The 24,441-nt window shown below is 46.4% G+C and overlaps 1 protein-coding gene across 1 annotated transcript in view; it reads left to right on the top strand.

The window, feature by feature from the left end:
- Nucleotides 1-18,966, top strand: part of MDGA1 (MAM domain containing glycosylphosphatidylinositol anchor 1) — a 143,390-nt gene extending 124,424 nt beyond the window's left edge. Inside the window, exons 15-17 of the mRNA XM_032684442.1 lie at nt 16,098-16,228; nt 17,137-17,245; nt 18,555-18,966. Coding sequence (XP_032540333.1) covers nt 16,098-16,228; nt 17,137-17,245; nt 18,555-18,646 — 332 coding nt within the window. The 3' untranslated portion in view covers nt 18,647-18,966. The remainder of the gene's footprint in view (nt 1-16,097; nt 16,229-17,136; nt 17,246-18,554) is intronic.
- Nucleotides 18,967-24,441: the final 5,475 nt, after the last annotated feature.

Genomic DNA, 24,441 nt, shown 5'->3' on the forward strand with positions numbered 1-24,441 from the left:
CTGTGGTTCACTGAGCAGGTCTCCGTCTGTGTCTTTCTTCTGAGGGGTCAGGCTAGGTCAAAGGTGTTTGCACGTACCTATATTTCCCCTGCAGACAGGCTGCTCCATGCTGTAGTCAAGCTGGCAGGGGCAGGATGCTCAGACAGAAGAGCACTGTCAGTGTTGGCTCACACCAGGTTTTCCTGAACTTGCTGGTCCTGCTTAGCTGACTGAGTCCAGTTGTTAATGATGTCTGGCAAACTCGCATGTTCCTGCAGCTGGCCTGCTCTGCTGCCTAATTCCTGCATGTCCTGGAGGCTTGGAGAGGGATCTCATTTTTTGTAATTTCAATGAAGACTGGGCCAGACTGGTGGGAGACTGGCAAGGAAAGAGGTAGGGAGAGGAGGCCTCTTTTGCTTTCTTTGCTTTGAAAATACAACTGTGTGTCATATCCCAAGTTCGTTCACAGGTAAAGTAAAAGCCATCAACTTTTACTTGCTTTTGGACAAGAGCTCTGTTTTACAGCTCTCATTGGGCAGTCTGTCTGGAAATGGGGTGAACTGGACATGCCAGGGAATCAATTCATTATAGGTTTTTTGCTTTTAGCATTTTAACTCTTTACTCATTTGCTCCACCAGCAAATTATCCAGAGCAAAAGCTACAGTAACTCCCAAAATCTAAGAAAGCCACTAAGTGCCATTTTCTGTTCCTCAGCTTCAGATGCCTTTTACATCTGTTGAGTTTTCTCTTCATACCTAATGTTGTGGCCCCTGCCTGCTCTCCATTTTGCTTTTGTTGCACAAAGGAGCTGATAAATTTGTACAAGGTGGATAGACTCTAATGTCAAATGATTATTTCCAGTGTGGGTGCTGCTGAGCTGAGAGGGAATAAATTATTTTAAAATTAGACTGACTAGATAGAGTCAGAGAATGAAAGAGAACTAAGTGAGAAAATGTTCTTTTTCTCTTGTCCCAGAATATGTGAATATGTGCAATAAGTGACTCGGTCTAGCAAACCCACTCTGTATGTCTCTGCAAATTGAAACTCAGTATCTTGTATCTGCTCAACACTGGAGTTTCGTTCCGGGCCGGTCACAATATTCTGTAACCATTTTGGCTTCTCTTCTACATATTGTGGCAGCAGGGTGAAACTGAGACCTCTACAGGAAAAATCAGAATGCCTAGTAATCGGAACTTGTCTGGTTTTCATCATTCCCACTGTGATAATTACTAACTCTTACACTACTTGATCTTCTTCCTTACTGCCACACTGGCAACACTCTGGTATAGCTCTCCTCATCTCTGCACATGCACAAATAAACCCGTGTTCGGGACATGCTTGTTTCACCAGCTCAATCTAAATTTCTAATGCATGTTGATCACTCCCTGGCTGGTTTTGTTTGTATGGAAGTTGTGAAACCCTTCCAGAAAGCTGTACATTTTTTGGATAGTGCCAGGCTTGATACCCCTAGTGGCTGAAGTCCTCTCAGAGTTTTTAGGGCAAAGCAAGTTTATTCAGCGTTTCTTCTTTAGCCATGGGTTAGAGGAGAGTGTAGGACTCAGTAGACCTTCTGTCAAATGAGGAGACAGACCCTGCCCTCCTACCCATATCACATATCCAACACTATGAAGGTAAAGATGGGATTGCTACAATCCTGAGCCATGCCTTGCTTCCCACATATCTGGCTATCCCTGATGCCTCCAGTCATGGCCCCAAGCCCTGCTCACCTAGTGCCAGCGCAGTCCTACCGAGCCAGGTGCCAGCCCTGCTGAGCCAACCATAGCACTTAGCAAGAGCGTATCAGGTTGTTTCTGTTCGCAGACAGTGCCTGCAAGAGGGCATCTCCCAGCCCAAGCTTTTCCTAGCAACCCTAGCTCCATTTTGGAGCAAACCGAAGCTCTGTCACTACAGACAGAAGCCATATAAAATCCCAACATTTATTTATTTTTTTAATAACCCTTTTATTACCTTTTTTCCCTCCTCTACAGAACTTGAAAGCTGGTTTACTCTCACAATTTGCCTATAAAATATCCACAGCCATCCAGGCAAATCTTCCCTGGGAGAGTTCCCAGACACTACTCGTTTATAATAGATATGACGAAAGAGAGAAACAGAATACAAATGGACTGGTTGTAGCCATGGCATAAAATATTCAGTGACTAGCAGAGCAGGACGATGTTGAATATCTCTCAGCTGATGAGAACGCAGGATGAAGGGGAGCTCCCTGAAGGCAATTCCCGTTTTTCTGAAGTTATTTGGTCATCGGTTTTTCTTCCTCTGGCCCCCTCTGGAGCAAGCATTCACACTGTCCTATGATCCTGCCTGCCTAAACACAAAAATCAGAGGGAGGGGAAGGAAAGAAGTCTCAGACATTCAAGAACATTGTGCCTGGTGCAGATGCATCAAATGAGGAATTGCTTACTTTCCTCAGGGGAGGAAACTAGCCATGGCAGGCAGCAACCATTTGCCAAGTTCAGAAAGCCTTTTTGTCAGGTTGGGTGGGAGAGTCAGCATCACAGCTGGGAGCAAATCCTCAAGTCCTTGCTTCAGCCATCAGACTCCTCTTCCTCCCTTTCCAGGGGCTGCCAAACAAGAGGAGTTCGAAGCTTTGCTCTGGTCCCAGAGTTTTGACATCACTGGCATAAGTGAAACCTGGTGAGATAAGTCATGTGGCAGGATTGCCCTGTTGGATTGTTACAGGCTCTTCAGGAGGGATAGACAGAGCAGAAGAGGTGGAGGGATGGCACTGTGTGTAATAGAAGGATTAGAATGTATGGAGCTCACAGTTGGCAATGGCACAATTGAGAACCTCTGGATAAGAATCAAGGGGCAAACAAATAATGTGGATGTCATTGTGGGGGTCTACTATAGACCTCCCAGCCAGGACGATGATGACAACGAATTATTCTTTGAGGAACTAAGAGACACTTCCAGATCAACTGCCCTTGTTCTTATGGGGGACATCAATTTGCCAGAAATTAACTGGGAGCACCACACAGCTGGTACAACCCGGGCCAGAAGATTTCTAAAAAATCTGGATGACAATTTTATGGAACAGATCCTAAGGAAGCCAACTCGGAAAAATGCCCTCTTTGATCTGTTGCTTATCAACAGAGTGAATCTTGTGAGCAAAGTGGAGATTAATGGCTGTCTTTGCCACAGTGACCAGGAAAAGACCGAATTTAAGATCTCTGTTGACAGGAAGAGAAGTGCCAGCAAAACCTGAACTCTGGATGTGAGGAGAGCAGACTTCAGGCTTCTCAGGGAATTAGTAAGTAAGGTCATCTGGGAAAACGTTTTTGCAGGTGCTGGAGTCCAGCAGTGATGGTCACTTTTCCAACATCACTTCCTAAGGGCACAGAAGCAGGCAATTCCCAAATGTCAGAAGTCAAGCAGACAAGGCAGAAGGTTGGCTTGACTGAAAAGGAATCTTCTCTTGGAAACAAGGCAAAGAAGGAAGGTGTACGCCAAGTGGAAGCAAGGTCAAGTGACATGGGAAGAATTCAGAGATGCTGCTTACAGCTGTAGGAAGAAAATTTGTGTGGCCAAAGCTCAACAGGAGTTGAAGCTGATGAGAAATGGAGGAGACAATAAAAAAGAGGTTTTTCAAATACATTAATGGCAATAGGCAGGATAGAAATACCATCAGCCTGTTACAGGATGAGGATGGTCACCTCACAAACAGGGACAGAGACAAGGCAGAGGTGTTGTCTCTGTCTTCAATGCAGCTGACGGGCCAAGGGGGTCTTGGTGCCCTGAGCTGTTGGACCATGACTGCAAAAATTATCAACTCCCAGTCAACACTGAAATTGTGCAGGATCTGCTGCTCCAGCTGGATCCCTACAAATCTATAGGGCCTGATGGGATTCATCCCAGAATCCTCAAAGAGCTGGCTGATGTCATCACACAACCTCTCTTGATGACTTTTGAATGCTCTGGGGATTCCAGAGAGATCCCAGCTGACTGAAAGCTAGCAAATATTGTCCTGTTTTCAAGAAGGGCAGGAAGGAGGACCCTGGAAACTACAGACCTGTCAGTCTCACTTCAGTGCCTGGTAAAAACTAATGGAGAAGATTGTTCGGGGAAGTATTTAAAAACACCTGAAAGACAACGCTGTCACTGGTCCCAGCCAACACGGCTTCCTGAGAGGAAAGATCTGCTTATCAAAACTGATTTCCTTTCATGACAACATAACCCACCTAGGTGATCAAGGGAAGCCAGTTCATTTTTGGATCTTTTGGGATTTCAGTAAAGCTTTTGATACTGTCTCTCACAGGATCCTTCTGGACAAACTGCCCATCACACAGCTGGATAAACACACCATGTAGTGGGTGAGCAATTGGCTCACTGGTTGAGCACAGAGTGTAATAGAGAATGGGGGAACATCAGCTGGAGACCTGTTACTAGTGGGGTTCTACAGGGCTCAGTATTATGCCCTGTGCTCTTCAACATCTTCATAAATGACTTGGACATGGGACTGGAAGGGAGACTGAGTAGGTTTGCAGATGACACAAAACTGGAGGAGGTGTTGACTCCCTTGAAGGCAGGGAGGCCCTGCAGAGAGACCTCGATAAATTAGAGGACTGGGCAATCACCAACCATATGAAGTTCAACAAGGGGAAGTGCCAGATTCTGCACCTGGGATGGGGAACCCTGGATGTATGGACAGACTGGGGAATGAGATGCTGGAAAGCAGTGCTGTGGAAAGGGACCTGGGTGTCCTGGTCAGAGGCAAGCTGAATATGGACTGCTTCCACCACAATCCCCTGCCACTTTTTTCTCATGTCTCCTAACTGGTAACCAGATTACAGTGTGCACTTCCTCCTGCTCCCTGCTGGATGCTCTTACAGACCCTGCAGCAAAAGACATCTTCATGGTCAGGTCACAGGATGAAGGTTGCTCAGAGGCATGTGGATACCTCCTCTTGGTAGACCCTTTTAAAACTATGTATTTAATAGCGGTAGTCACTACACGCAGTTTTATGATGGTTGGCCTCAGAGAAGGGAGAAGGCAAAGACCCCTCCTTGCCCTGGGGTACCTCCTAAGATGGGACTGTTCAGCTGCTTTTTGTAGTGAAACTGGCAAGTCTTAGTCTTCAAGAGCTGGGCCTGATTGAATGCAAAGTTTGAAGACCCTTGCAGTTTTTGTACTTTGAGCCTCCTTTCTGCACTAGAAGTGTCATGGTCTTACTTTGGCCAGTTCCTCTCCCAGAAATCAGGCAACTGGCTTATTTTCTGGCATGTGTCCAGCATCTATGAAACTTATGAAGACTTAAAGGTGTGGTTGTTCCAGTGTTGACACAGACCTTATCTGACCACTCCAGCTAAGTCTAGCCTATGTATAATCAAGATGGGAAGCTTCCAATGAAATTGTAAAGTACTCATTGCTCTCTACAGCTTCTTGAGGGAAAGTGGGTGGAAGGTGCTGGTATCCAGTGACATGACACATGGGAATGGTTCAGAACTGCATCAGGGAAAGATCAAATTTCTTTACTGAGAGGGTGGTCAGACACTGGAAAAGGCTTCCTTGAGAGGTGTTCAAAGTGGCCAGGCAGTTGGACTAGTTGATGGTTGTAGGTCCTTTCCAACTTCGCTTTCCCTTCTCTTCCCTTTTGTTTTTTTCTCTTTCTGTCCTACTCCACTCTGTTCTAAGATAGCATCAGCAACAGTGCTTCATCAGTGGGACTGATGAAGAGAGATTTGGGTTCTGAGTCACTGGAAACAATGAGACCTGATCAGATCACTTGCCACAGCATTCGAGTTCAAGAAAACCATAAGCTGTTTCACAGAGGTAATTGGGTTGTGGGCAGCCACTTACACTGGTGGTGTCACAACTGATGCCTTCCTGCTGAGAGGGAATCATAGATCTGAAAGGCTTGCCAAAGTGAATTGCTTCTTTACTTCTTCAACTCAGATAATGCAACTAGTGCAAAGGTGTGTGTCTCAAAGGCTGTGGTAGATGATCACATGCCAGTGGGTGCCATGTAGCTGCATCTCATTTCTAACAGGAGTCAGAGCTGTCAGGTCACACAGTTACCAGTACCAGTACCAGTTATGTCAATTGAAAAGCATTTTGAACCACGAAAATGTCGTTTTTGTAAGATTCAACATCGTAGCTTCCTCATTTCTACCCAGACTTCGTTTATGAACACAACACCCTGCTACTGCACAGTTGTACAGGTGGTGCCCTGGAGGTAGCTGCATTCTATTGGATACATGGGGTATTGTTCTTGAAGTCCATGCCAATATCTCCAGAGCAATAACTCTACACAGTAGAGATTACATCACTGGATTGATTGAGGGGAAGCTGATTTTCCTAATGAATATGATTCACGTCCCTCTAGGCTCTTGAACAAGTTGCAGTTAGAGTTAAGTGAAGAGTTTGTAATGAAAAACGTACTCAATTTTTTTAATACTCATTCTTTTTCCACTTATTCAAATGGGTCCGTGGCTTTACTCATTCCTCAGTTAATAAATATGTATTTGACTAATGTTTTGTTCAGAGATCCAGCAGCTTCCTGTAGGCTATGGTATGGACCCTTTGGATAGACTGTGGTCTCTTCTAGTAGTATCTGCTTGGTTTTTTGGGAAGTTACTCAAATACCATGACCATGAGCAAGAATTATAAATATCTGTCAAGATAACCACATACTTGTCATTCAACTTCTGTAGGTTCAATACAGTGGCTCTGAACCAAAGACCATTAAAGTCATTGTTTTTCTAAAGACTTCAGTGAACTTTGGATTAGAGGCATAGATTTAAAGATAATTAAGACCCAATGGGACCAATACATTGTCTAATCAAACTTCCTGCATAACCAAGGGCAGAAAACTCCTTCAGTTGCTTTTGCTGGAGCCCAGTAAATACTACGTGTCTATACCTTCATTGGATGTTTACTTACAAAGAGCATCAACAGTATGTTTGATATGGCATGTGGGACTGAATTATCATAAGGCAAAGAGCAGGGCATGAGAAGCTGAAAAAAACATGGAGAGAAGGGAAAGTATTCACATGTGGATTGGCTACATGTCATTTTTATTCCGCAAATATTGTGTCTTCATGTTGTTTGCAGGCATTCTGCTTAGTATGTTGAATATGGGTTCACTGATCTCCACCTTTTCTTGCTCCTCACAAAGAGTACCTCATTGAATTGAGTTCCCAGTGCAGATAGCCACTGAAATGATGTCTTCATCAAAAGTCCTCTTCTTCTGTCTTGCCAGTTGAATGTCTGGCCACATTCTTGCTACAGAATTTGTTGGGAAGGTTGTCAGAGGCACAGACACTGGCACCAATTCATTTGCAGATGCCCTGAATCCCCACATATCATCTTTGCTCCTGGTCACCTGATATGAGTCATTGTTATTCCTCTGGTTGGAAGTTGCTATGATCTCCCCATCCTTCCTCCAGGCTCTAAGCATAGACTCCTTCCATTCAGACTTGGCTCACAGCAGCAGCCTTGTGCAAAGTTGAGGGGCCATAAGGATATACTGTGACTTGACTGTCTCCCGAGACATCAGGTGCTGCATCAATTATTCTGACCCTGAAACTGCTAAATACAAACTTAACAGACACTTAAGAGGAAACAGGAGCACTCAGTGCGTATTCGGCTACTTCTTTAGCACTCCCTTGTTACTATTCTGTTCTCTTCGTGGACTGTTAACTGTTCCACTATTGGTCATTCCAGGTGCACATCTGGATACCCCCCCTAGGTGTTCTGACAGGATAAAGGTTATGGGGCCTGAGTGCAAAAGCATCATGTACTACTTATGCAACCAATCCCAATCTGTACTTGAGCTTCAAGAAGACATGATTTTGTAAAATGTATGGAAATGATTCCCAGAAAACAAAAAAGTGCTCAGCAAGTGTCAGTCATCACCACTACTTCTAGGGGTGACTTCCTGTCCCAAAGAGAGATCTACAGGGATGATAGGCACCCCAACACTTGAACTGAAGGAGTTTGCAGATCCAGGTTGAGAGTCTCACTGTCTCAGCTAGTCCCCTTGAAGTTTTTTGATGAAAGTACAAGCAGGCATGAAATGGGAAAGGAGTGTCTTGCTATAATGCATACTGATTCAAAGCAGGGAACACAGCCTACTCTAACAAAGAACCTTTGTGCAGCAAATCACTTCTTAGGCCTGAACCACTCATCCTCTCACTGTCTCCTTGGGTCAGGCAGAGGAGGAGGCCGGAGAACAGCTTTTGAGTGGTGTCTTCTGTTCAGCAGGAAGAATATATGAACTCAGCTGCTCCTTCCTGCTGTCTTACTGGCTTCAGCATCACAGTAAAACAGCCCATCTGTTCCACGCCCTGCAACCATGCAGCTGCCCTGTGCTTGGCTCCCGGGACTGCAACACCACAGACAGGGTGATGATGGGGAAATACAGAAATCGTTAATAGAGATAGAGAAGAGACAGGCAAAATTTTCCTTGATGTACATACATCTGTGTCTGCAGGGTTTTTGTCAGGAGCCCTCCCACATACATCACTTGTATTTTGGGGGCTCTGGGAGTCTCCATTCTCTCTGGCTGAGGTCTTTGCAAAGCCTGCCCACAGAAGGGAGGCAGGCAGGCAGACTCCCCTGTCTGGCTGTTGTGCTCTTTTAAACCTGGCACCGTCTATGAAGCAGACTTCTGTTTCAGCTCGTCTGAGAGTGCAGAGCACAGTGCGTGCTCTCAGTCTGAGAGCTGAGCACATGAATTCCGCAAAGGACCCATCTGTGTCTGGTGGCAAAGATGAAAGGGTCAGTTATCAAAGCTGGGAGGAGAAAGAGCATTTGCCTGGAGGCATCTGGGCATGTCACGAAACAGAGGGTGAACAAGGAGCAAACAGACCTCACAGCTGAACTGTGGTTCACTCTGCTTCTTGAGTCTGCAAAATCGGTAGGAAAGTTTCCTACACATGGTCTCCTTCTTGCTACGCTAATCATACTCTCATTTTTAATGGTTGGACTTGATGATCTTAAAGGTCTTTTCCAACCTAAACCATTCTATGATTTTCCCCCAGGCTGGCCTTTCCTCTCTATATAGTACCCAGCGCAGCAGGTAAGAGAGAAGGAGCTACAACAGGTAAGAGGGAAGGAGCTGCCCCCATTGGCATCATCCCATCCTGCTTGCCAGCAGCTGCGCAGAGAAGTGACGGCAGCAGTGTCCATTTCACTGCCGAACACCTGAGGCTCCTCCTGCCCTGCCTGCAGCTCAGTCAGAGGCAACGCTGGGCTCGTACACAGCCATGACCCCAAAAAGTGACAAGCTCTGAACTTACCCATGAATCACCCCTCCTGTACCCTCCCTCTACTCTGTTCTGGCTGCCTATTAGATGGGCGTTTGTCCTTCCAAGATAGTATAAATTTAATGTTATGAAGCGTCGAGATTTTTTTCTCACACTTCTGAATTCCTTAAGCCACATCTTGTTGTCCACACATAGAAAGCCTGTTACTGATCACAAACAACCTCTGAGGGAATTTTCCATGAAAAGCCGTGGCAGGATTTTGTTCCATAAATACAATATCAAAGATAGAAATCTTCTATCTTTCATCTTCCTATGCTAACAATTTCTCTAACTATACTGTGGATCAAATGAGCAGAGGAGCTCAAGCATAGTTCCATTGCAAGTCTGCTCTTGCCATATCACCATCTGCTCTATATGTACACAGACAGCTGGGGATATGCTAGAGGGAAGGAGCTATAGCTGTAGCTTGCCTGCCTTCCTCTCATTAGCTCTTGCATTCCTCATCATGTGAAAGTCATGACTATACCATTGCATTTACCCCACTGTCTACAGGCCTCAGCCTCAGGTCCCCCACCTCCAGTGTGTCTCCCCCAGGCATCCAGCCATCCAGGCATCCAGGCATCCACAGAGTGCAGTGTTGTTGCTTCTCTGCTGGCCCGTTCCCTCCATCCCAAAATTCATCTACATGCCAGACAGGTGAGATGGACAATGATGGATCATAGATCAATCAATTGACGTTGCAATATTAGGGAATATTGCTTCAAGCCCAGCCTCATTTGAGGGTGGTTTAGGAGGTCAGGGGTGGAAATGTGTTTGTTTCTTTGGGGGGTTTTAAATCTATTGTAAACTCCAAAGAAAATTTTCTGTAGTTAGATTTTCACAGGTTTGCTGTAGGGGAAACACTGCCCCTCAAAACTTACCATATTATTATTTATATGCCCAAAAAGTCCCAGCCACAGCAGGGAACTGGAGGCTTGAATTCCTGATCCCTTTCTCTGTAGCTTCCCTACTGTAATGAGGCACAGAGTGTCCCACAGCAATTAGCCAACTTGCTGCACAGCACTTAACATGCTCAGTTTCCCAGTGGGGATGCCTTGTGAGTAGAGGTGGGATAGTGGTGCTTTCCGAACTCTGACCAAGATGAGCTCTCTGAACCCTGCTGCTCTGAAGTTAGTGAAGTGGTGGCTGCAGGAATAGGTCTATGAGGTGAGCCTGTGACTGGACACAGGGGACTCTGCACACCAAGCTGAGAACTGTTAAAGACATGTAGAGACAAAGTTCTCTGTAATCAGGAGTCAAAGCAGCCCAGAGGCTTTAATTGTCTTACTGCACATATGTTAAATGTATGAAGCATCCTGAGAGACTGTGAATGAATAAATATATCCTATCATGGCATGAAGACAACTTCCATTCCTAGAAATTATGAGTCAATACCAGCTGATATTATTTCTCCATCTCTATCTGTGCTACAATTATTTTTCCACACTCTGCTCTCTAGCTCACAGAGCAGTCACTTTCCCCCACAGCTCTGTAACTGAAAACACTAGCCTGACACTGACTGCTATTCATTAACATCCATTTAAATGAGAGAGGGAGAGACCTGTCTTTGTTGCAAAGATTATAAACAGTAATAGATTCTTTCTAGAGACTGTCATTTGCTCCTGGGATTTGCCTGCACTAAGCTTTGGGCTTCTAGCTTCAGATCAGTGGTGTTAACATTAAACACTTAAGGAAGTGCTCAGAGCCCCTGTTAGAAAGGTAAGAGCTCTTTTCTCCCTGGATTGATTTCTCCTTGGATTGGTTTTAGCCCTCATGTTGAATCTGCAGGTGACTCTGCTAAACTATGCAAGGTCTAAGTCCTCTCCTCACTGTGTATCTCTTTCCATCCACTGGATATCTCTTGCAATCAATCAGCTTCTTATCTCAGTCTGTCTTGTCTGCAGTTGAAATGCCGTGGGAATTTCCATGGGGGCTTTCAGCCTTGAATTCCCAGTTGATGCCAAATCTAAACTGGAGCTGCAGCCAGGAATTCTCGTGAATAGCTGATCACCTGAGATTGCCCCATGCTGGAGCAGGGATCCTGCAGGAGCACAGCAGGGAGTCCCAGTGAGACCAGGCTGCGTTCCAGCCTGCAGCCAGCCCAGCTCCTGGCTGTAGATTCCAACAGTCTTCCCTACCCATCCCATGAAGCTCTGCTGCATTTGGCATGGCACCCCGTCTCTCAGCGTGCAGCATCCTCTCTTTGCTTCCTGACTGCTCCAGCTGCCTGCCTTCCATCTGAGCCACATAAACTGAGCTGTGCCTTAGCCTTTTCCTACAACATCACCCTGCATTGAGCCCCCTCCAGTTTCCCTGCAGAGAACTCTTGAAGAAACCTCTACCTTCTCTGCCATCCTGCACAGACTGTGCCAGTGGCCCTGCCCTTACAGACCCTACCCTCCCTCCTACTGCTGCCTGTGCTGGCCCTTCTGGATCTACACTGCAATTCATTGCAACAGTGAAGTCCCCATCCTGTGGAAACTGAGTGAAGACCTTTTCTTGTTATGAGAAGGTAACATTTAAAGGCATCCCTTGGGCTACTGTATCTGGCAGCCCAGCTGGTGCTCTTTTGTGTGAGTGTCACTCTTTTGAAATGCCAGCTCTGGTCATAAAGGCAGCCAGCAGAAGGTACCACTCGCTCTCCCTGTAATTGATTCCTCATCACTCATCACTGGCCTTTATTCTCCCTTTTGATTAGGAAGAAGGAATAATACAGATTACAAGACAAATGCAAAAAGATGGCCTTGTATGGGAAGAGGTAACAACGGGATTGCTGGTGTCCTGGGATTTTTCTTTTGTTTATTTGTCTCTGGTTGGCTGGAGAGATTTAGCAGGAGATAGATGGTCTATTTTTGTGCGTCTCTCACCAGCAGATGCCCTTAGGAAATGCTGGATAGGGGAGATGGGTAAGGGGCAAGAATGACAGAAATAGGTAACAAAACTGGCCAGCTGGTTTTGGACTCTGATACAGGAAAGTAGGCACAACTGCACTTTAAAACCAGGCAAAAAGGGTGACTGCAGCACTGGAGAACATCCCATATGGGCCTTTCACATCTGCACTGATGGGAAGTTGGAGAGCAAGTGACACTGGTTCTTCCTCAGTTTGTAACCACTGGAAGGGAAGAAGAGCTCAAGTACTTATATGTTACCTCAGGTCTCATAAAATGTTTGCTATGTTTCTCAGTTCCCTTCTTTGTGACTGAGAGTTACTGTCCTGCTTGATTATCATTATCATATTGTGTCAGCAGACAAAAGTAGGTAAAAGCAGTTTGCTGAGGATCCCATAGCAAGTCAGTTTTCAGCTGTAAATGGGCTTCTTACCCTCCACACATGCATGGCCTGTGCACTGACTACCTCCTGCAAAGTGGGATTTGGAGATGTAGTCTTTGCTCTAGGAGGGGCACTTAACAAGCATTGGGTGGTTGATTCAGGCTGCACTTGTGTGCTATGCTGAAAGCTACACTGGGAATATAGTTAATAAGGCATGAGATGGGTATTGCTAGATTGCATGGAAGTAGGTGTAGGCAGATGCAAATCTACCAGAGGTCAGGACCTATGGATGTCTGTATCTACACAGGCCTCACCTCCCTTTTTAGCCTGAGACTTAATTTGTGAGATCCTGAACAATGCTTGATTTTAGGGCGGTGGGCTGAACCCAGAGCTTTCCCTTGGAAAACACAAAGCCCTGCAGCACTTATTCCATCACAAAGTTGGCTTTTGAAGCCAGATTGGAAAGTGCAGATAAAGAAGCTCTGAGGAACTGGAAAGATGACTTGGAGATTCCTGTAGTCCAAGTCTGCAATGGCTCTACCTGGAGCTCAGATCTGGAGGTTCTTTTACAAGTACCTCCATCACAGGCTACATGCCCTTAAACTTGACTGGCAACTGGTGGCAGACTGACACCTGGTAGAAGGGAATAAAGTAGAAGACCTGCACAGTCTTTAACATCTACAATACTGTGGCCTCAAATCAGATGGGACAGTCCAGATGTTTAAAGTCCTAGAGTCTCTGCCATGCCTCCCAGAAGCATATTCCCAGTGACAGCTGGAGGTATCATAGTTCCTTCCCAGTCTCAGGGAGCCTCTGTAACTCAGCAGGAATTGCAGGTAGGGCTATGACACCTGGCTGTCCTTCACAAGTCTGACTGATTTGTATACTGCTCATCTGTTTTGACCTTCAGTTTTCCATCTGTTGACAGGGGTAGTGAAACACAGCATGTTGTGAGTAGATAACTGCCAACCATTTGAAGAATGCCTGCTCATAATCAGTATTGTTGTATCAGGGAATTTGGGCTCCAAAAGGTTGAAACATTTTTCCTGATGCTGCAAGGACATGAAGTTGTCAGCCAGGATATGCTCAGGCTTAGTTTAGGTTTAGGCCAGGCATTTACAGACAGTGCTTTGGAGGCACTAATTTGCATTCCAGATGCTTCTCTGGGTTTCCTTCTATCTCACCTTTGCTTTTTTCCTGGGGCATCCCAGTTCATTTGCTGCCTGATTTGTCCCAGTGCTGGCTGTTGCACAGCAGATCCTAGCTGCAAGTCCCCAAACGAGAGTGAAATAGACAATGGTTGTTTTTAATCCGCGCTTGCTATCAGCTTCATATTAATTCTTCATTCACTCTCAGTCCCTCACCTCACTGGCTCTGGCATCTGTAATTAGCTGCTCTGAGCGTATTCCTGTTGACATTGATCTGTGGAATTATGTAGTCCCTGTGTGAGCCATCAGTTTTTAACAAGGACCTCCAGGAGGACTAGATATCCTTCTTAGAGGGACTTTCTTTTGTAGGAAGCTCCTGAGGGCAGGGAAGATGCAAGAAATCAGCAGTTCAAACGTGGTTTTGCCAGAGACTCTGGCATCTCTTGTCTGTGGCACTGTGTTTCCAGAAGAGAGGTCTCACTCACTTACCTCTGGCCCACCAAGGTTGTGCAGTGCCAGCTGGTCTTGAGAGAGAGAAAAACCATCTATTTTCCTCCTGATCTTGTGTTATGGTGTGCATCCAAAAGTGGGTACCACTAGGGAAGAGAATTGGATACGCTGTCTATGTCCTGTCAGGCCGTCATCTAGTTTTCTCAGCTAGCCTTACTGCTAACACTTCAGAATATTTCCAGGCAATAAAATGCCCTTCTTTCCTCATTTCACTAAATCGTATACATATTTCATTTTTTTAACCTTTTCTTGTAAGTCATTCACTCAGAATCTAAACATTTCATCATCTTTATTATGCATTTCTGAACTCCCTGTGATATATGTCTCACTTTCTGACAGCCAAGGACTTGATGGGGGTAATTCCAGGTTCTTGTGATTCACGCAGTACCCCCAAGGCAGATGTGACAAGAATAAAGAATTTGAGGGGATCATATAGGAGAGAGGTCATATAGGAAAGTCTACTTCCCTCTCTCTTCCCCTGACCTCTTTCTGCTGCTTCTCAGAAAGGCTGTATCTATGTGTAAATGAAGCATCCCAAGTGCAGACAGACTACAGATGTATAAGTAAGGGTTACTATTGCCCCTCTGCTCTCAGGTGTAATATATCTTTGTATGGAGACCAGAAACACTGATGAGCAACAGCATAACTAGAGTTGTGATTGATTGATGTTTTGAGGAAAAAAAGGTCTTTAGGTTAACACTGAGTGAATGATTTAAAATGTTTTTTCCCTTAAGCAAAATAGGAAAAGAAGTCAGCTGAGGGCACTAGTGAAAAGATGTTGCAGGAACACAAACTGAGATGGTTTCATTTGTGGATGAAGGGTAGAAGGCTGTGAAACACTTTTCAAAGTGAGAACTGGAAATGCTTTGAAATTTGTTGGCTTTGGTTTTGGTTTAATAGCAGACAAAACCTTTTGGGAATTTTTTTTTTTTTTTGAAAGAATTATTCACAGGGTCTTTGTGTCTCTCTGAAAACAAGGGGCTGGGATGGTATTAGGTGGTGTGGTACAGGCAATACTGTCCAGTGCTCACAAAGAAACGGTGCTCACTCCCAGGCTGCTTCCAGGGCAAGTGGTGAGTGAGGACGTTGGTCATAGTTCCGCAACATATTTCCAGGGCCAGGACAGGGAGAGCGCTATAAGCTGCATAGTATATGCCAGGTGTCAGTGGTGAACAGGGAGACAAATACCTGTTCTGGGCTCCCCATTTCAAGTGGAATGTAGAGCAATTGGTGAGGGTCCAGCAGAAGGGCATCAGGATAGTCAAAGACCAGGAGCAGCAGTTCTGAGGAAGAGCTCCTAAGGGAGCTGGACTGGCTCAGTCTAGCAAAGAGGAGATTACTGTCAGCTCTTGGCCCCCAACTGTTTCAAGGGCACATTCAAAGATGACTAAACCAAAATCTTTTCATAGTATTAGACAGCATAGTAGGTTACAGTGACAACAATTGATAGTGCTGAAGGTTCATACTGGACATTAGGAAAAGTTGGTTTCCTCAGGGAAATTCAAGACTTGACCAGATAAAACCATGCTGCCCCCCTGTAGAATGGGAGACAGCTTCAAGCAGGAGGTTGGATGGGATGCCTCTGGAGGTCCCTGGCAGCTAGCATTTCTGCTACCCCCTTCTTGTGCCACCCCAGCCGTGCTGTAAACTTCCTCTTCCTCGTCCTGTCCCTCTTTGTCTGCGTCTGTGTCCTCCCTTGGGTAGTCTAGGTGGATGAAACATTGCCAGTGGCACTTATCCATCAACAGAGAAGAAAGCTGGCTCCCTTCAAAGATTACTACTGCAGCTCTACAGGCTGTCCCTGGGCCAGCTGGGGCATACAGCTATGGTTTGAGGCTGAGCCCCGGAGCTATGCTGGAGCCAGCCCAGCAGGCAGGCTTGCCTGCCTGCCCCCTTACACCAGCACCTGGTTTCTCTCTTACAGGTTCCTTGAACCTGCTAGTCCGCGTGCGGAACAAGCGAGCCATTGACACCCAGGTCTGGTCACTCAGTGGGAACCGAGGGAACATGTGGCAGCAAGCACATGTGCCCATCAACCCGCCTGGGCCCTTCCAGGTAAGTCAGCTCCACAGTCAAGGAGTCACCTGCCACCTTTCCTGTCCATCCCTGTGGCAGGGATGTAGGAGCCTTCCCAGCAGTCATCTATCTCTGTGGCACAGGCACTGGTGGGACACTGGGAGCTCTCAACCCCAGGGTCACTGGGGCAAAACAAAAGCTTGCTGAAGTTATGTGCAAGCATCAGTTTGGCACTATAAATTTCTGATTATTGCTGGTCTGGAAACGGCTTATCAAAGAGTACCTCTTGGTACCGTGTCTGTGTGACGGACAGGTCTCTTAGTGTTGAACATCTGGGGGTTGTTGGTGTAAAATGACTGAGTGCTAGAGATTTCTTGTAGCATGTGCTGCAAGAACCCACCCCCACTCTCCCCCTGGTTTAGGACTGTAGGAGATTTTGTGAGTATGAACTGGACACTCTGTATCTGCTCGTCAAGTCGCTCATGTGTAGCCAGGAAGTGGCTGCTTTTATTGCTGATGTTTTTACCCAACAGGCTACTTTGCTGTTGTAGGGTTGTTTGTGAGAGCTGCTCTGTGCAAGCTGGTAAGTTGTGGCACTGTGACAAAATGCCCAGTGTGCTTCAAAATAATAAATGAGAATTTAGTTACTCTTGCAAGTACTGTTCAGTATTGGTTGGCTTGTTAGCGCAGGACACTTAATAAAGCAGAGCTGTACATGGTCATTTGTTACTGTACAGACACTCAGCACAGGGAGGTTGGTCCCATAAGCAGTGGGATCTGGCTTTCCAGATTCTATGAGTACTGGAGAAACGGGAAGGAATCATTCACTTGGGGACCTGATAAGATCTGGTCTGTGTCCTGCTCACCTCTGCAGAGCCCTGCAGTGCGGGAAGGGCCCTCCACAACTGCAGCCTCATGCCAGGCTCTCTCCCATGCTCTGCTTGCAGTTAATTTTCGAAGGTGTCCGGGGCACGAGCTACGAGGGGGACATTGCCATCGATGACGTCACTCTGAAAAAGGGAGACTGTCCAAGGAAGCCAATTGGACCAAATAAGGGTGAGACTGTGTGTGCCTCAGAGGCAAACAAGTTGGTATGAGTGCATTCAAAAATGTATGCACTAAGGATGTGCAGCTAATTTCAAAGCACATGTTGGTGGGACTCAACAAAGTGGTTGACTCCATCAGCAGAAGTCAGCAGAGGAGCTGTCAGACTCTTGAAGTTATTCTTTACAGTGGTGAGTTAGCAGAGCTCAAAGGAACAGCCAGATCCTGTAGGGGCTGTGGTGCCAGACACCAGCGTGCTGAAGTCTGCACCAGTATGTTGGGTGGGGGTGTAATCCCAAAGAAGCTAAGGACTTCTGCAGTGTCTCATTTCTGGAAACCTCAGGTGTGGGATCTTTGGAAATGGAAGAGTCTTCTGCAGGATTTAATGGCCTCTGCAGTGTGAAGTCAGTCCTTCTCCAGAAAAAAAAATCTGCTGTTTGGGGCATGGAGTAAAGGGGCTGGGATTCTTCCTGTTGCCCTCTGAGCAGAGAGGCACATCCAGGCAGGGTATCACACGTGCAGGATGGGAGCAAGCTACCTGAGCTGTATGGCACCTCTCTCCCAATCCTGACAGTCAGCACTTGAGCTAAATCCCACCAGTCCCTTTCCAGTCCATCCTTTCCAGTCCATCTAGTCCATCCACATAACTCCACTGCAGTAATGGAGACAACTCCACTCTCACTGGGATGCACTGTAGGTTGAAGCCATAGCAAAGTGTGTAAGCAGTACGGAGGCATTCACCCTCGAGTGGGAATCACTGGTGTGCCTATTGCCTTAGTCCTGCCTGTGTCTTTGATGACATGCCTCAGGTGGGCAGGAGGACACATTTGGAGTAGGCAAACCAGAGACAGGCAGGCACTTGTGAGCAAGTTTTTGTTATTTTTGAAACAAAAAACTTGTTGAGTAAGAGTCACTTTCAGCAATTTTCTTAATTTCAAAGGTGAAGAGGAAAACAAAACATAAAAAAAGTGAGACCACCCTAAAAATTTCAAAATTTTATGTGCAGTTAAAGGTCTGTTTCAGCCTAGGATGGTCAACCTGTAACCAAAACACAACCAGAACCTTTTGTTTGACTCAAGTTGAAACTTCTGGGGATGAAAGGAGGGTTGGATTGCAAAAGTATCTAAGATTCAACCTTTTCTCCAAAGTTAGAAAAGAAGTAGTTTTAGGAAACCTTGAGAACGTCCAGGAAAGGCTAGAAATACCTTCCAATAAATATGGGTGTTTTGGTGTGGGAGAAGACATTGATGTGTGCTGATTTGTTTCATAAGGTCTATATCTGTCCCATCACTAATTTTCTTTCTCTCTTCTCGGTTGCCAGCGGTTGCTCTTCCAGGAAGTGGTGTCCCAGCCCTGCACAGCCCTTGTCTTTGTGGCCCATTGACTTTCTTCCTTTACGTGCTGCTCAGATGATGGCAAGCGAGCGCTCCTGTCTTCGGACCAAGACATTCCTGCTCCTTTCCTGATCAGCCACCTCTGCTCCTTTTCCTACCTTCCTCACTGGCACACCAAAGTGTCCGTATGTTACCAAAGACTGACAGGCATGACCACGCAAAGGGATCTGGTTCAGAACTGGAGCACTCCTTGAGAAAGTCATAATGTCTAGAACAAAGTTTAAAAATAAAGACAAAACTTTTTTTAAAAGCACGTGCACGAGAGAGTGAGAGAGAGAGAGGAAGGAAGGAAGAAAAGAAACAGAAACAGACAGAAAAGAAGGAATGAAAGACAAAAAATAGGGATGAAGAAATGTGAAGAGCAAATGAAGGAGGAAAAAAACACCCCCATGTTTCCTTGGGAATGTTGGACAGGGCTTCCTTAGGGAAGTGGGAACTTGTTTTAAACAAACAAACAAAAATATATTAAAGCACAAATTTCTACCAGAACAGTTACCTTCTTTACTGCAGACCCCACAGCTTAGTGGATGATATACTGCAGTACTCCCCTTGTCTTCTCATGCTTTCCCTCTGGCTGGGGCTGCCCCACTCCAGCTGCAGCTCCCTGCAGTAATGCCAGCCTCAACCGTGGGGCAGCTGCCACCCCAAGTGCCAGTGGCCAGAGCACCTTGCCTCACACCGCATGTGCTTCAGTGTCTCCATCCATCCACATCTTCCAGGCTCTCATGTATTTAATTGCTCCCAGTGTGGTTTGCTTTGGCCTTTCCCCACTTCTCTGTGCTTCTCACCCACCAGCCTGAAGAAGATGGAGCAGGAAGGGACCAATGACATGGACCACGCTGAGTGGTGAAGTACTGGCTGGATCCAGCTGCAGCTCTGGCCTCTAAGAGCCTCTTTCTGTCTCTCAGCACTCTTGCTGGGTAGGGAAACTATGAGAGCAGGTCTGAGCTGCAGACAGAAAGGTGTCTCTGTCGGGCTGGGGGATGAGGTGTGATGGGACTGGAAGGGTGGAGCAGTTGTGCTTTGGCTTCCCCCTGTGCATATTGGGGTGACGGCCACCTAAACCCTAAATCCAGGATTGCTTCTCTGCCTCTACTTCATTACTTATTTATTTTGGTTGTTATTCCATTGCTTAACTTTCTCCACCTCAAGCTTCCTGGATTATGGGAAAAGTGAGGCATTTAAATGTTTGTCAGACAGACAGCAGGTCCTATGCCCATGATCCAGCCCCTGGACTGGCAGTTCAGGCAGCTCCGATGCTGCACCCTCACCTCCAGAGGCCTTTCTGCATGCATGGCACGTCAGCTGCAGCATGGGTGAAGGGTGCAACAGCATTGCTGCTCAGGGGAGAGGTGGCTGAATTTTGTCAGCGCATGCAGCCACACAGGCACTCACACTCACAGGCTTCCACTGCCAAAGCAGTGGGCAGAGGAGCTGAAAGGTGAAACAGGCAGGAACATACCCCAAGAAGGATGAAGGATGGAGGCAGAAAGTTGACCCAAAAGAGAGGTTTGTGCTGAACTGTGGCCCTGTTTGCCACTGAGGAACAAGTAGACAGGAAATTTACCTTTTTCCTGCTGGTAAGGAAGGGTAAAGCTGATGTTTCTCCCTGCTTGCAGACCTGTAGCAGGTGGAGGCATGTGCTACTCCAAATTAAACCCCCAGGAGAAGGGTCTGCCCTGCACTGGCCAGAAAGGAGCTGTGATAGCCCTTTTGCATCTGGAAGCAGCTCTGGACATGAGTAATCTCCTGCACAGGTCAGAGTTAGCCCCACAGGACTGTGAATTGTGGTTTACTAGCCCATGCTCTGGCAATCCATTTAAGTGGTACTCTTCCTCCTGGGGAACACCCCATCCAAAACCCCTATCTAAGGCACCAGAGATGTATGATAAGCTAGCTCTCTCACTGAAGCCCTCAGTACCCATGGCTTCTTACCTATTTCTGATGAATATATCAGCTTCTCTGAGACAGCTGCATTTATCTGAAATCACCTGAATGTATTAGCTGCCTCCTGCATTGCTCAGCTTCCAGCCACAGCTGGTGCTTCCTTTCCTTCATTGATGGGGGGGGAAAGCTCTTACCTAACTCCCAGGAGATCCAGTTTGAAGTCTTGAAATTCATCACTCCCTAGATCCTGGAAAGGTATTCATCTGCCCTAATGCACTAATGCTTCCCAGTCACCAGAGAGAGAAAGGATATCAGCTGTGAGGGGCAAGGGAACCTCCTTCACAGGAGGCAATGCAAGACAGTGGGAGGGGATTATACAGGTCTCCCTTACTAATTTGCTTTTCTCCATTTCCAAGAACTAGGACCGTGTCTTTTCTGTCTCCACTCCTCCCTTCAGAGCCCAGACCCTGGTCACACTGCATATTTGACCTGGAAACCCAAGACTTGCCTAGGGCCAGGCAGCATCATGGATGCAGTGGGTGCAAACAGCAATTCTGCTTCTTGCTGTTTGTTACCATTTTCATGGGCAGCCAGTGCCACCATCCTTTTTTAGCCAAGTTCTTTCAGTCCCATGCTCTTCCTTTCCTCCACGATTGTTAGAGGTCAGAAGTCATCACCCTGTTCCTGGTAAGAGTCCACTTTTACTCCTAGGAGAGAGATGGTGCTTTCCAGGGGCCCTTGGGAACTTCATGATGGCTCCTGATCTGTCAGCAGCAATATATTTGTGTTCTGTTGCTGGTTCCAGAAGGCTCCTGCTGGGCAGAAGGTGGAGACAGAAATATTTCCCCATGGATAAGAGATAGCCCAGGGCAACCATCTCACTTTCTAAGCTCTTACTAAGGCAGAGACCCTTGTGACCTTGCTTCTACAGACTGCTTAGCCCAGGTTGCACAAGCACATTTTGTTGATGTTAACATTACCTGTGAGGTGAGTGTCAGCAAAGGGCCACCACATTTTTAGAAAGAGACACCTGCAGGGAGGGTGTCCATGCCCTCCTGCCAGCTCCTGCAAGGAAGGATGTAAGTGCCTCACCAAGCAAACCCATGGCACAGGGGGCAGGAAGCCCATTGGTGGCTGTAGGTCCAGGGAGGAGCAAGAAGATTGCCCCAGCCAGAGGTGAAGCCTTCTGCTGTCAGGTGTGGACCCATCAGCTTCAGAAAAAGTCTCAGGGAGCCCCTTCCTGCTTAGACCTCTGCTCCTTTATCTCTGGCTAGAAATCAGCTGGTGATAAGTTTGGGGGAAGTCGTTAACTCAAGTGCCTCAGCTTGTCAGAACTACCAAGGTCGAAAAGAAAGACTTCATTTCCTTGGCAAATGTGCTGAGAGAGAGTAGCAGAGGAAAGAGGTACTTCAGCAACAAGGATGGGAAGCTGTGCAGTGATGGGGTGGAGGGGAGGCAGTGTCCCTCCTCTTTGGGGACAGTGGTATTTGTGGTTTACTACTCCATGCTTGAGGGACAAATCTCCTTGAGGTGGTAATGCATCCTAGGTGAGATACGAAGCCATGTTCTTTACCCCTTCCAATTAAAGATCCCTTCACGCTTTTCACAGTGTTCTGGCTAAATTACAGTCCTTAAAATTAATTACACTCTGTTTGCTTAAATATCTATTGCAGTCCTAATGTTATGTTTCTCTTTCTGATCTTTTATGTTGCTCTGTGCCTATCGAGTAGCTGCTTTATTCCAGTCCAGAACCAACTGCATTTCAGTGATGGTGGATATTATTCGTGTATATAGCATGAAAGTCCCTGCAGAAGAAAAGTGCAATATAAATTTAAGAGACTGCTTTTATTTACAAAGAGACCTCTGCTTGGTAGTTGTAGAAATACATTAGGAAGAATGCTGTGTGGGTGTTAGCCGATATATACTCAATTTCTTTTTTTTTCAGGGTATAAAACAGAAAATATGTGAGTGTGCAGGCTCCTGGGTATAAGCTGTAGATATTAGAAGTACTGAATGCTACCGTGTAGTTGCAAGTGGGGCTTACAAAGAAACTTTCATTTGAAACCTCTTTTTGTAGTTGTTCATTTTATTCTGAAAAATACACTTTTTTAATTATAATTTTCTACAGTTCAGTGCAAGTCCCAATACGAGGTCATCAACAGGACTTTAATCCATGACTTTTAACAATATGAACATCAATTCTTACTGCTTGCTCTGAAATGCAGCTCCTGGCTGATAATAGTAATAGACTAGTTTTCTTCTACGTAGATCAGCCATTGGAAAGCAATGGAACTAATATGTTTCATTTGATCTGGAGTTAAGTAATTTGGAACGCCTGACTGCAACTCTTCCCAGCTGTACGGGAGTGAAAAAATGTCTCATCTATATGAAAAACTTTGCATAGTGCACAAATGGCTTGGGAACTCCTGAAGTGTTGTGATTGTCATGCGTGCAGAGCTGCTCCAGCAGAGCTGCACAGCTTGCTGCCTGAAAAGCAGCTGTAGCAACAGCGATATGGAGCCCTTCTTCTGGGAAGTAGTTTTCTTCTGGTGAGAAATGCAGTGGCAACTGGGGAAAAAGTAGGGGGGGCTTCAGATGTTTAGGCTGGTAAATTTCTGGCAAAAACAATTCAGGGATGTATAAATGAGCGTAGTGAACATGATACAAATTGTATTGTATTCCCTATTGCTATTGAAAATATGGAAATTTCATTTCTTTCCATACAAAATCCTGTGGGTGCACTACTCCAGAATGACAAAAAAATGCTTTACTACCAAAGGGAGAGCAGGGTCTGGATTCCTCCTCCTCAGCCCTTCCCTATCATTCTGTGCCAAGAAAAGCACCCTGCTTTTGGGTTGGCACCCTGTGCTTCTCAGCCTGGCAGTGACAGTCACTGGGGTCAGCAAGTGGTGCTGATGGCAGAAGCATCGCTACTCTGAGCCTCGTCTCCAGTGTGAAGTTGTCCTTGTGTGAGGCACTGGCAGGAGGAGCCCTGCTCCCCACTAGTTCTCAACTAGGCTGAGGCAGGGAGTTTTACCTGTGGGAATTGCCAAGGGGTCCTTCATGCTGCCCTAAGGGACCTCACCTGCCCCAGGCAGGGACAGACAAAGGAACCAGGGCATTTTCCCTGCTAGATGGAGTAAATAGTGTCACCTCACCCCACTTGAAGAGACAAACTTTTTCCTTAAAGCAGAGAGCTCAGGGAGTTGCTGCTTCATGGTGTTGCTGTCTTAGTCCCCTTCTTCTGTCAGCACCATTCAGAAATCCGTCTTTCTCTGGAAATGCTGCAGCACCCCTTTGCCTCCTGCCTTTGGATGACCTAGCAACAGCATGGAGGGCCATATCACCATGGGCTCTGTGCTTCAAGCTGAGTGTACACAGCATCAAGAAATGCCCAGGTCTTGCACCCAGGGAGAAGGACCCAGCTTTTTAGTGAGGATAAGAAGTGGCATTGTATCTCCTGTGCAAAGGAGAGGCCTTCTTGCATTCCTGGCTTTGTCAGAGACCAGTTTTGGTCACCTAAACTGCCCTGACATCTGGTCTTTTCCAGGCTGCCCTCAGTGCATGTGCACTCCCGTTTGTAGAGGCAAGAGTGCAGCAGCAGGACCCTGTGCAGGCTGTTGCCACCATTTGTGTTTGCTTTGGCCTCACTGATAACAGCTTGTCCTGCTCAGCTTGGGAAGGCATTTAATGGAGACAAAAGGCTTTTGCAGAAGAACAAGTGCTGAAGAGTTCAGGAAATTGCATTTTAACAGGATCCCATTTACACTCCATGGTAATAACTGGCAGCTGTTGGTTTCCAGCAGTGAGCTGAATAGCCTCAGTGCACTTGGCATCCCAGTTGATAGCTGTGATATAGTGCCTGCGGTTTTCAGTACTCCCCTTGTGAGTAGGACAGTCAGTTTGGCTGACCATCTGCCTCCACCT

The sequence above is a fragment of the Chiroxiphia lanceolata genome, chromosome 3 (genome assembly GCF_009829145.1).
Source record: "Chiroxiphia lanceolata isolate bChiLan1 chromosome 3, bChiLan1.pri, whole genome shotgun sequence".
In the NCBI taxonomy this organism is placed as follows: Eukaryota; Metazoa; Chordata; class Aves; order Passeriformes; family Pipridae; genus Chiroxiphia; species Chiroxiphia lanceolata.